General features: G+C 42.5%; 1 protein-coding gene across 1 annotated transcript in view; it reads left to right on the plus strand.

Annotated features, from left to right (window-relative positions):
* The first annotated feature begins 1,922 nt into the window (after positions 1-1,922).
* net1 (neuroepithelial cell transforming 1) overlaps positions 1,923-13,903 on the plus strand; it is a 41,860-nt gene continuing 29,879 nt past the window's right edge. The window contains exon 1 of the mRNA XM_080492069.1: positions 1,923-2,176. Coding sequence (XP_080348195.1) covers positions 2,049-2,176 — 128 coding nt within the window. The 5' untranslated portion in view covers positions 1,923-2,048. The remainder of the gene's footprint in view (positions 2,177-13,903) is intronic.

Genomic DNA, 13,903 nt, shown 5'->3' on the forward strand with positions numbered 1-13,903 from the left:
GTCCAAGATGAAATAGTTGTGGTTGTGTCTCCTGAACTGAACTGAGTTTGACACCCTGGTTTAACACATCATGCAGCAGAAGATGGGGAACTGAACGATGGACCTCGGGATCGGGACACAACTCACTGTGAAGGAACCACAGTCACCAAATGATGCACATTTCTACTTTACGTTCAATACAAATGGATCGGATTCTACTCTATCTAAGGTCCAAGTAACAGAAGTTACACAATAAGCGGAGAGGTCAAGAGAAGAGACAGAATGAGGACTTCTTCAAGTATTTCAACTGATTCTGTTCTTCTGTGTTCAACATGATTCAAGCACCGGACAGTAAAACTGTAAGTACCACTTAAAGTTCCTGGTTTGCTGAGAACTTCAGTGTTTTTTCTGCCTTAAGGATCGACTAATTTATTTTATTGAAGGAGCTTTTTCCGTGTGTATGAATGTAATATTAAGAATAATTAAGGTGGAATGTCGATGATTGTTATGACCAAAGGTAAATAAAGTCTTGTTTCCTGACTGAGTTTTTTCTAGTTGCTTGATTAATCGAGAGGTTTTAAAAAAACAAGTTTTCTGTTTGTTAGCTCGCCTCCTAAATGTGATGATCTTATTTTTCTGGAGTTCCACTGCAGCTGATTATGGTCACAGCTGCAGTGTAATAAAATCGATTGTAACTCAAACAAAATAAAGCTAAAAACTTCTGCAGGATTTTGTGTTATTATCTCTTCACCCCTGTGTCAACTATAAAAAATGAAATGCCGATGATCGCAGGATATAATTCATGGGATTCTAGATGTATAGTAATAGACCAGTGTCCAAATTTGAAGCAGCCAAAATGGTTTAAGACAGCATTTATTATTAGTCAACGCTTTATGAAATGAATGAAAGATCATAGATAAAGGTGATATATTCTTGTGACAAGTTATTAACTACAAGTAAATGGTCAATACTAGAGGCCCGTGGGGCTTGTGGAAATGATGAAGAGTTAAGTTAGAAAAGTTATGAGCTTGGAAATAGAGATCAGAGGCTTGAAGTTTAAAATTAGAGCACATGTGGGAAACTAGCAAACATACCTCCAATGAAGGTCACTTAGACAGAAACACTGTTTTTATACTTTTTTGTACAGTTTACTTACTTTTTTTTTTTTAACTCTTTTATAAAGATTTTCTAAAGTTTTTTAACTTTGAATACTCTTTATACCTTTTTAAATAAACATTTATACACTTTTATAAACCTTTTTGACACTCTATTTATACACTTTTAGTACCGTGTTTTGTACCGTTTTTATGCACTCTTATAGGCTTTTTGGAATATTTACATTCTTGTTATACATTTTTTTGTACTCTTATAGATTTTGTACCTTTAAAAATACTTGTCTAAACTCTGTATACACTTTTTACACACTTTTTATTCTCTATTCATACACTTGTACTCTTTTTTTTAAATACATTTAAAAAAAAAACCTCCTCTTTTATACTTTTTTGAACAGTTTACTTACTTTTTTAATTTTTAACTCTTTTATAAAGATTTTCTAAAGTTTTTATACTTTGAATACTCTTTTTATATACCTTTTTTAATTAAACATTTATACACTTTTATAAACCTTTTTGACACTCTTTTTATACACGTTTAGTACCGTGTTTTGTACCGTTTTTTGCACTCTTATAGGCTTTTTGGAATATTTACATTCTTGTTATACATTTTTTTGTACTCTCTATAGATTTTGTACTTTTAAAAATACTTGTCTAAACTCTGTATACACTTTTTACACACTTTTTATTCTCTATTCATACACGTGTACCCTTTTTTTTTAAATACATTTTTTAAAAAACACTTCTTTTATACTTTATTTATAGACACGAGCCTGCTGTAGATTAGCCCCGCCCCCCTACGTCACATCCTCGTAACGAACTCTGGTCTCCTCCTCTGATTGGTGGATATCTGGATTTCCGCCACATTCGAACAAAGTCACGGGTTCGTGTTTTTATTTTTGGACTTGTTGACTTTAACCCCTTCAGAGGAGGTCCATTTAGGACGTGAATGTTCCGATGGGTGAAGCTGCTGAAGTCCAAGCTCCCGTTTTCAGCTCAGACGAACCGAAGGAAGAGCGAAAGTTTCTCCCGGAAGAGGAGGAAGAGTCTTGTTCCGCGGGGAGCAGCAGCAGCAGTCTGAGGAGGTTAGAGAGGGGGGATGGAGGGATGGAGGGGGGATGGAGGGATGGAGGGAGGGATGGAGGAGGGAGGAAGGGAGGGAGGGAGGGAGGGGGGGGGCCTTTAAAATGAGACAGAACCAGCTCTAGACTGTCTTCCTTGTTCGTCATTAATGTCTGTGGACCTTGTGAAGTGTAAAGAGTTTTAGCTGCGTCCTCGCGCCGCATGATGGCGACACAGGACGGGACAGGGAGGCACCGGGCGGCTCGAGCGGCCTGAGCGGCCTGAGCGGAGCCGCTTCTCTCTCCTCCAGCTTGGTTCTTCTCGGTATCAGTTCTGGTTCAAGCCCTCAAGCTTTCCCCCCGTGGGGTTTTTGTACTTTTTACTCACATTCTCACATTTCAAAGGCATGATTTTGAACAGGCAGAGAAAGATAAGATAAGATAAGATAAGATATCCTTTATTTATCTCACATGTGGAGAAATGTGGTACAATGGATAGTAAAGAGAAAGAAGCACATAGCAGAAACTAAAAAAGTAGATAAAATACAATATAATAAAAACATGCACACGGTGCCTATAAGTGTGGACATGTACAGAATATGGGGGTGGATGTATTTTACATAGTAAATACGTTCTTATAGATTATTATAGTTATTGCACCACTTCTTGCCCAGCTGGAGTGGAGTGATATTGTCCGGTGGTGGTGTGCAGTGGTCTCCTGGGAGCAGGCTTGGTTGAAGAGTCTGACTGCAGCTGGGAGGAAGGACCGGCGGAGTCTCTCCTTCAGACACCGCGGGTGGAGAAGCCTGTCACTGACGGAGCTGCCCAGTGATGTGACGGTACCATGTAGGGGGTGGGAGACGGTCTCCATCAGGGATGAAAGCTTCTTCAACATCCTCCTGTCTCCCACCACCTCCACAGGGTCCAGGGGGCAGCCCAGGACAGAGCTGGCCTTCCTCACCAGTTGGTTCAGTTGGTTCCTGTCTGCAGCCAGAGTGCTGCTGCTCCAGCAGACCACTCCATAGAAGATGGCTGATGCCACCACGGAGTCATTAAAGGTCCTCAGGAGCGCCCCCTGCACTCCAAAGGACCTGAGTCTCCCCAGCAGAAACCCAGATTACCTGCAATAAACCGACATGGAAAACATGCAAAGCCCACCAGACTTAAACCAGGGCTTTCTCTGACCTTCAGTTTATGTTTTATATTATTTTGAACATGAAAAATACAATGTTCTAAAAATAATAATGATAAATCACATGAAACCACAAGCATATTAAATCCCATCCTTCAACCTGTAACTTTAACTCATTGTTAAAGAACTGTAGTTGTCAATCTCCTGCCCTTTGGATTAAAAAAAATAAACAATATACAAGAAAAAGCAAAGGATCCAAACTGAGCCTCGTCCCTCCAAATGCAGAATGTTAGTGACGTGAATATGAGAGATTGAGAAAGAGAAGCTCAGGACATTAAAGAATGTCTTCCAGTAATCTAAACCATAGCAGCTTCACCATACAGACTATACCTGATCCTACTGACCTGTAAGATGTGTTCATTAGGACCCGGTCTTAGAAGTAGAGACAACATTACAATGCCTGTTAGTGGAGTAGCGTGGTGTTGTGGTGGTCAGTACTCTCCCTTCACAGTGGGAACATCCCCAGCTCGGTGGTTAATAGATTGCCGTTGCTTCTCTGCTGTCATATTTCCCTGACCAGGTGACGGTTCAGGGCTGGCAGCTACTTGGAATATCTCAGGCTCAGCAGGGACTGAAGTGTTGTGGAAAAGCTGGAAAGTGCAGTTACTCATCAACGCTTGTAACTTTTCAGTTGATATCTTTGTTCTGTCTCCTCTTCTCAAAGAAGTGTGTTTGTCCTGCCCTTTGTAAGTTTGGCATTCTAGTTCTTCAGCCCCTCTGATCGTCCTCTCCAACCTTTTGGTCCTGAATGTCAGTGAAGCACCTCGGAGTCCGGGTTTTATCTGGTCAGTTCTCAGTCTGGCTGCCAGCATGAAAGTAATCAGCTTGTTTTGACTTGATAAACCCCTGGGAGCGTTTATGTTGGACCGTTTTGAAAGGCTTTCCATGTAATGTGCCAGAACGACCCAGCCCTGCCCAGTGCCCGGCTGGCCCTGGAGACAAACATGGAAAAAACATCACCCAGTGCCGGGACTCCATAACAAGGCTTATGGAAGAAGAAAAAACAGACGTGGTGAGTGACAGAAAATAGGAGTTGATTTCCCACATGAGATTGGGATTAAATACCAGACTGACAGTGGAACTTCAATGTTTTCATGTTGTTTAGGCCAAACTGCAGCGTGTAACCAGCTGGAATAAACCTGCCTGGACAGATGCTTGTGGACTTGGTGCTGAAAGGTGTTGCTCATGCAAAGTGCCGTAGGTGGATGTTGGGTGGAGGTAGAGCAGCATGAGCGTTGGGAGGATGAAGTTTGGAAATGTTTGCACAGTCTTTCTGTATCAGGGAGGTTTTTTAACCAAGAATCATCACATGACACTTTGAACCGTCAGAACCAAGGTCTGAAATACTCTGTTCAGGAGGTGATACTTTTGAAAAGTTCAGAAACGTTTGGGGTTGATGCGTCTGATTGGAGGAGTGCTCTCTCATGTATTTGCATTAGGAACCAGCGTGTTTACTTCCGTCAAACAAAGATACTGACCGGTCCGTCCATTCCATGGCGTTGTTAACGTTTGGCTTTGGCCATTTTCTCTTTTTCCCCCTTTTTTTCTTTGAAAACATAAATGAGCATGCAGATGTTCTCTTTATGAGCAATCCTGCTGTTAAGAGCTCTAAATTAAAAAAATATCCAATGTCCACCGACCCAACTTGTAAATCTGGCTCAAGAGATGTTTTTGCAGTAACAGCAGAGTGCCAGTAAAGTAATGAAAGAAAACATTTGAAGGACCTTTTCAAGATTTAACAAAACTGGCCATTCTTGATGAGGTCATTTTTAACCTAACTTTTTCAAATTTAATCTCTTTTATGCACCTTATTTGGTCTTTTTTCACTTGGTCAACATTGTGACCTTGAAGTGAATACGGTGTTACAGCAGGTGTTTGGTGTAGAAGTTAATATTGGTGTTATAACCCCGTTACCATAGAAACACGCTAATGTGTGGCATCATTCTGGGATATTTCACTCATTCATACAAGCATGTCCTCAGAAGACTTGCACGATGTGGTTATTATCTTCAAATAGACGGTTAATAATAATTTTAAACTGAGTTGGAGTACAAAGTGTGGTGTAATCAGAGTACAAAGTTGAATGGGAGCTGTTGTGATGAGTCACTGTTTGGACGCCCAGCGGAGACTCTCCTCTTTGACTCAGCTGATCCAGGCACAGAGGCCCGTTGTTATTACCTTCATGTCGTCACTTATGTGCTGGGTGGCTGTGTGGCAGCTTCTTTTTTAATTCCCCTTCCCACTTTGATCACGTGACCAAATTACCAGGACGACGTGAGCAGCAGCATGCAGCCTGATAGAGTACATTAGATTAAAACAATCCGTTGCACAATGCTTAAGTATCGAGACCCAAGAAGTGAAGCCAAGACACTGATGGGACGCTGCTCCTTTGCTGCTGCTGCTGCTGCTTGTTAACCCTTTATTGGATATTTGCTAACCTCTGCATTTCCTCTAAACTCACGATGGTGTTAAAGACAACATGTGAACGAATACGTCTGACTTGAACAAAATCCAGAATATCTTGTGGGTTGTTATTGTTGGACAATAACTTTATTTGGTATGAATCTTGGTCATTTTCACAGTTTCCACCTCATGCCATTGTACTTCTATGACTATCTTTGTAAAGTCACACAAACAGCATCATCTTGAAACAACCTGACTTTGTTACGAACCATTTAAACAGTTGGTGGAAACCAGAAACCAGATAACTGGAGTGTGAGGAGTGTGTGTCGCACGCCCACGGGATCAGTGGGAGTGGGTGTCGCTGGGGTGAGTCACGGCAGTGGCTCATTTAACAGGCTTTCTCTTTTTTCTTTTTTTTGAAACTTTATTTTTATTTAATTTTTTCACAGGAATTAACAAGGTACAGAACCACTCTGTAAAGTCACACAGTTATGCATTTATACATCACAGTTATATTTCAATTATATATCACAGATAAAAACTACTGAACAACCTGAACAACAACAGTAACATTGGGGGGGGGGGGGGGGTTATTTGCATCACGAGTTACATCTGTATATTTCACAACATTCACAGGCAGTAAAGTATTCCAAGTTTAGGTTTAGTTGTCACCCCTATGTGTGAGGAACGTTTCCCATGGTGCCCAGAGAGCCTCACATATGTCCGTCTTCAGCCTTAAACTGTAGGTCATCTGTATATTTTTAACTATTTCTATCCACTGATTAAGGGTGGGTGGTTCCTTACAAAGCCAACGCCTTGTTATTGCCTTTTTGCTTGCAGCCATAAAAATCTGTTGACAGGCTTTCTCAAACAAAGGTGAGTCTCACCAGGTAGATGTCCACATGCTGACGCTCTGACTCACGGGCCAACGCTTCCGTCGATAAACAAGAACAGGAAGAGCGCCGACCTTTATCCTGTGTGATCACACGCAGGCCTCGGAGGGTTTCTGAAGGCATCATTGTATAGGAAATACCAATATTTCACCATGAGTCACTTCATAATCTGATCGTCTGATGAGATATCCAAACACAAACCGGAGAATAAAACATGAGCTCCGGTTGTCATTTGCTCATCTGTCCAGAGGGAACGTACCTCGAATAATCAGGGATTCAGTTTCTCTTTGGAAAGACACCAAACGATTGACGCACACAAGATTGAACCTGCAGGCTCATCAAGTGATCTCACCAACACCGAGGCCCGAGACCTTCACCTCACGGTTAAAGTAGTGACGGACGGCAGGCGTGAAAATCATGTCGGTTGAGGTGTGTTCACGTTCACACAGTGTCATATAAACCCGGCTGTCATCGTTTCTAATGTTGCCTCACGACTGAACCTTCTTCAGAAAAAAGTGAGTCACTGTGTGACTGATTTATCAATTCACACAAACATCATTTCATCCAGCCATCTTTCTTTCTTTGGTATTGGAGCTCGGCCATTCCAGTTCTGTGAACTGCTGCTTCGTGTTCTCATCAGGCTTGCTCGGTTAATGAGCTTCACAACCCAGTGCATGCTGGGAGCTCCAGCTTCCACTCTGTGAGACAGATTAAGCAGGAATAATGGATGAACGTACCATATTAACTATATTAACTTATCAATCAAAGCTTTGAGGTTTTCTGTGTTGAACCCAGATTTACAATGTGAGACGTCTGATAGTGTAGAACACTTCCTGTTTCAGCTGATTCTCCACTCCCATTGTCTCAGATCTCTGATTTGAAGTCCAGCAGCCTTGAATAAACCACACAATGTCAATTCACCAGGTCTGTTGTAGGTTCTTAGAACCGAGGCATCAAAATCATTTTAGTTGTGCAGATCAGTAACAGCATAACACCTTTTAACTACATATCTCAGTGCAACTCCATGTATTTTTCTTTGTTTAAGCTCCACAAAGTATGAGTTAAGCATGAAAAAGTGCATTTATTTTAATAGATTTTTACAATACCTAAATGATTCCAAATATAAGAGCAATGTCAGCTTCATACCATCTTTACTGAGGCCTCCTGATTACAGATATTCTCCTCTATTAGAAAAATGTTGCAGTCTTTTTTTTTTTTTTGCATTTTACCCCTCAAGTGTGGCTTTAATCCCGATGATACCTGAGAAACAATAATGTTGCTGTTATGTGCACTAGTGATGAAACGGTTCTCGGTAAAATGAACCGGTTCACTGAGCACGGTTCAATGGACCGCTGGTTTCCGTCAAGGGGTCCGAGGGGTCCGAGGGGTCCGAGGGGGCCCTGGTTTACAGATGATGTAAAACAATGTGGTTTTCCCCATTGGGCTCGCGCCCATCGTTGAAGGCCCCAGTTACAGAATGTTTCAAGTTGCGTTGACATACATGCTGGAAATGATGTCGTGAGCATGTCAGGCCGCGAGCTAGTGCCGTTGTTTGTTTTTGTATTGAAACCACACACACACACATGCAGTCAACATTACGCTATAAACATTACCAGCGGGAGAACACGGACATTCTAGTGGACAGACGACCAGGCTGGATTGTTATTACGGTGACTGTCAAAATAAAACCACCAAGACTGGGAGTCATGACACTGCATCTATTCATCCATGTGCAGAAGAAGTATTTACTACAGCCGTGGGTTGCATGTACAATTGCAGTGTTTCAGAAAAGTTACATCACCATCAAAATGGTGTCGGAAAGTTTTCAAAATGTGTGTTGTCCCCCGTTACCACGTTTTCAGTGGCTCAGAGTATTGTTGTCCTGTGAACAGACACCCAAGATACAGTGAAAGTTTTTTCTTTCACTTGAAACTGTTGTGGTGTAAATGGGGTCTGATTGATGATGGATGAAATATGACGATAGTGTCACCATGTTCCTTGGTGGTTCTTTGGTAGGGCTTTGTCAAATGTGCTGACTCAACATGAAGAGAGCCAAGAGGATTTCACCAGCTGCTGGTCGTAACAGGCCCTGTGTTCACTCTTTCACTGGTACTTCTGATAATCCAAGCTTACAAAACCTAATTGTTGCAGTGCGCCCATCTTCCCAGCATGCCTCTCTTCTTGAGAAACTGGATAACACCTTTGTCGGGCAGCCGCATGATGTAACTGTGTGTGTGTGTGTGTGTGTGTGTGTGTGTGTGTGTGTGTGTGTGTGTGTGTGTGTGTGTGTGTGTGTGTGTGTGTGTGTGTGTGTGTGTGTGTGTGTGTGTGTGTGTGTGTGTGTGTGTGTGTGTGTGTGTGGCGCTCCTGCACCGATGCTTGTCATATTTCTGTGACATGTCATGACCAACAATGGCTGTCTGCCTCTGGAGACCCTCCACACATTCCCAAGAAGCCTCAGTCATAACACCCTGCTTCTCTTCAAACCAACGCTGCTTAATGGGTTTATTGTAATTCACCCTCATCAGAGGACGAGAACATAGCAGGAGACACTTGATACCGGCGGCGCTGTCACTACAAAGAGAAATCACCATGCTCCGTGCTGATATCAAATTATAAGTGACTCAGACAGGCAATGGAATGAAAAGTAACGACCACAAAGCTCTCCTCCAATGCAAACACAAGGTAATTCCACTGTTGACAAACAGGACGTCCCCAATTAAATTATATAATGTGAAATTTTAGGACAGTGTCTACACATAAACTTTGAACCAGTCACAAACCGGCTGCCTTGTAAAGATCCCCACGCAAACCATACGTAAAGGCTTTGTGTTGCCAGGAACCACCACAGCAGAGCCTCTTCGTCCGCCGACACAAACCTCCAACAATTTCTAAACACGCATTTAAAGGACAGAACACAGGGGGAATTACGCAGACCACGAGGGCTGTGATTGGTCCGCTCCACTAGGTCATGTAGCTTGTTGAGAAACTCCACCCGTGATCCAGATGATGGTGTAGCAAATGTACACTTCACTGGAGGAGCTGTTAAATTCAGAATAAAAAACCCCACTGTGTACACCTCTAATAGTATGGACGCTTGCTTGTAGCTCGCCGCTAAAGCCTACTGGGTCACACCAAAGCTGGAATCTGTATCATCACTGCCAAACAGAACACGTGACTCCGTCATGCTAAACATTTAACTATGATGTTACATGTGGGATTTCTGGAATTAAGGTAAATGACTACAGTGCATAACATGATTGTACTGATGTTCCATGCTTCTCTTACTGCCGTCGGTGTGACCAGATAAAATTACAAAAATCGAATACAAGGTTGGGAACCACGACTTCTGTTCCGTTCAAGTTGATTTGTTTCCCATTTTTTACAAAATGTTAAATGTGAGTTGATTTTAATCAGCTTTACATTCCCTGACATACTTTATCAAATGAAAACCTGAATTTTATAATAATGATTACAGCGACAAAGTTCCTTCCTGTTTGGAGTTTGCATATTCTCCCTGTGTGGCTTCCTCCCACAGTCCACAGACATGCTTTTCAGGTTAATTACACTATTAATGGGTGGTTACAGTGAGCCTGTTGATCTTTAAAGTACTGTCTAAGAGAAAAGTTAGTTCAGATTTAAAACCAACAAACCTGCATTGACTGAAAGCTGAGCCTCATTGGAACATTGTAAAGTAAACACATTCATTTCCAGGAATAGTTTCATCTCATCAGACGGCCACTTTTCAAGTTAGTATTGAAAACCCACACAGCTGCTGGCTGCTGATTTATTTCCTCCAAACTAAGTTAATATTATCATTCCTTAAAGTTTAGAAGAACTAGTAAGACATTGAATCATGTCACCTCTTCCCTAAGTGAAGGTGATTTACCGCCATGCCCAGGCATTGAAGGATGTTGATAATAAATGAAGATTCAGATAGGATGGATTTACTCGGCGTCACCCTTCTTCATGGAATCGGACTTGTTGAGTCTTGCAGCCGAACACCAACAGAGAGAGACTCTCAGTTCATCGCATCCCCTCATAATTTAATGTTCTCTTCAAATGACTTTCAGAAGAAGAGAGCTTTTTCTTCCCAGTACTCGATGACCCGTACGAGATTCCTGGTAAGATTATCCATCGTACATATGTGAATCTGTCATTACTGTTGAGCGCTGACTCACTTAGAGGTTCAGATCTGGAGATGGACCCAGAGGGACGTACAGGGAAACTCCTGTGAGCTGTAAAAGTCAAACCACAGCGCTCCTAGAAGCCCGTCATACTCCTGTATCAATCTGTGATTCCCTCACATTTGACATCAGACTGATTGGATCATAAGATTACTGCTGTTTTATTTTATCTCTTCTTTTCCTCACTAATCCAATCGTATCTGCTTTGTTGGAACAAACAATGATGAGTGCAAGTTGTTTCTTCATTTATTTATTTTTAGCGTGGTTCCTTGTTTATGTCAGTCAGTCTTAAAACTGCAGTATCTGAGATTTCATTATACTACGTGTGCATTGGGAGTTAGCAGAGAGTCATTGTAGTTGTTGTTGTTTTTCTTTCACCATTTTTGCACAGCAGATACAAAGGTGACTGACAACAGGTTATAATCATACAGTACAAAGGTGGTTGATGTAACTGAGCATGCTGGGAATTAATGGTAGATGTACTATTTGATTAAACTGCTTTAACTTCCTTGTAGAACGTCTTAATCAAGAGGCTTCAAGTTAATTTTAGCCAAAGGGTCACATACAGATCGGTTTCATTCAGGTTGCATCAGCAACATGATGGAAAAACTTTTCTCGTGGTACTTTAGCTGCATTCTGTTGTCATACAGTGACATCTAGTGGTCTTAGATGGTATCTGCCGAAAGAGCTCTATGTGTAAGTCACACGACCAGCTGGAGGAGGATTTGGGATCAGACTGTTATGAGACGGGTGAGAGGTTAGTTTTACCTGATGACGTGTTGTTGCAATAGTAATTCTGCCAGTAACTCCCAACTTGGGAGTCCAGATAAAAAAAAGTCATGGTTACAGTGGATCCGGGTACTGGTGGTGTGTAAACAGACCCCCCCAAAAGTGAAGAAAGCTTTGCGGTTACCCTCGTTTCCATCGTCCTGTAAACAAGGTTTACGTCCGAAGAGGGAAAACACAACTTTTTTGAAATGCAGGGTTCTTGAAAGTGTTTGCAGGCAATAGTCTTTCTGGAGATCAACATCAAACATAGAGGATTGGGAGTGTTCACTCTTTAAAATTTAACCTTTCTTCTCCACCAGTTTGTGTTTTCACTGCACCGTCACCTGGATCAGCTGATTCCCATTTCTTCCATTCAGCAGATACTGAGTGGGCTCATACGAGCCAGGAGGACGGCTAACTGTCTTCAATGTTGAAAGTTAGAATTCAAATACCTCTGAGAGTTATGTCATCCATTGTAAAACAAAGTATAAACATGCTTATCACGCTGTGGTGACTCTGGCAGGAGGCAGCCGACAGACCACCCTCATCTTCTTTGCTGTTTTTACACCATGAAAGACGCCTCGTGGTGTGAACTGGATGAAATAATCTGGCAGGCTGGTTGCAGCTCCCAGATTGCTTGTCGGACACCAGGGTTTCAAGCTATAATAACACGTATCGTACAAAGTGCACATTATCCCAGGTCAAGAGGAGATGCTAGGATCTCTGAAGATGTGTGTGTGGTTCAGTAGACACCTCCTCATGACGTCACAGGAGGTTCCAGCATGGTATGTCTATCGATAGGTGATGGAGGAAAGCAAGAGGCATTTCAAACACTTCATCTGGCGCCTCTGAACCTTTAAACGGCGGCTCCCTGTAGATGCCTCCAGCCGCGCCCTCGAGTTGGCTCAGCGACTGACGGTGTGAGCACCACCTGCAACCACCTCTGACCCCCGGCTCGCCTCCCCGGACACCCACACAGCTTCACATTGTCCTTCTCAGCCACTATTATTACTTCTAGCCCAACACATGCTGTTTATCCACAGCACCTTACATTCCCAGCATGGGTGGTCCCAACGGGACCTCCACAGGACCTGTCTGCTCATTTTCTCCTGCTTCTCATTTTACTGTCTCCTCAAGCAAACCGTTCCGTTTTATAGGCCTTGCAAACATCCACCGTCGTGTTAACCTTTTCTCAGAAAAGACTAAGTGACCAATGAGCATAACTCAACGATAAAAAGCACTTCAGTTCTATCACGAGTGGCCCTCTGATGCTCAGTATGAACACTTATTGGTACTAAAATGAAGAATAATGGTTCAAACACTGATGATTGTGTTCTTCAGTTAACATTTATTCAGGTCATCCACTGCATTAAGGTTTGTTGATTATAAAAAGTAGAAATGAGAATGACTATCTCTCAGGTACAGATACGATCTGGGATGACGCTCCATTGCTTTTTCAGAGTCGCCTTCATTTTCCCACTTTTCTGGGGGGATGGTCGCAGTATTAAAGCATTGAGAGGTGTTTTATTTTAGGTGACCTGGTAATGTTCTACTTTAATAGTAATATCAAACCCAAATTAACTGATTTATCTGTCAACAATTGACATTTTAATTCTGACTAGTCTTAAAGGAAGTAAGTGCTCAGAAAACAGCCCAAGAGAACGTGCAAAGAAGATTTTTGCAGTTCCGATTCCATTTTCGATTCTGCTTAACAAGTCGGTTCTTAATCGATTCTCTTAGAATGGTTTTCGATTCCCATCGCTACTCTGAAGGCTCTCTAGCTCCAACTAGTGGCGGTGACAGTTAGGGAGGGAGCGCAGGTTGAGCCAATGACTTTTATACGCCTCATTAAATTTCACATTTTACACTTAAAATCCAAACCGTCACTCCTCATCTACACTGTCATGATTTTGAGTCGAACGTAGAGACGTGGTCATCACTCCGTCCTAGATTGTTTCACTGTTGGACAAAGAGCACGGTTTCAAACCGGTGACACAGCACAGAAATGTCTGACAGTCAGATGGAGTCAGAACGCTATCATGCAGCGAGCCTCTTGACGCGTTTGAACCTCCGTCACATTACGGAAAGTGTGCGGCGTGTTTCAGAGGCTGTGGTCGCGCTCGGCGGCGTCAGGCTGCAGCTGCTCATGCTGACTGGAGAAGGGCAGCTGGAGTCCGTGTTGGATGACTCGGTGTTACCAGCAGCACTTGCTGGACACACACGCAGGACAAGTGTTTCTGAGCAGCTCCGCATTCTCCAAATGCTGATGCCTTTTTGGGGTCTGCGATTCTGCCCCTCCTCCTCCTCC

The sequence above is a fragment of the Lipophrys pholis genome (assembly GCF_963383615.2).
Source record: "Lipophrys pholis genome assembly, chromosome: 22".
In the NCBI taxonomy this organism is placed as follows: Eukaryota; Metazoa; Chordata; class Actinopteri; order Blenniiformes; family Blenniidae; genus Lipophrys; species Lipophrys pholis.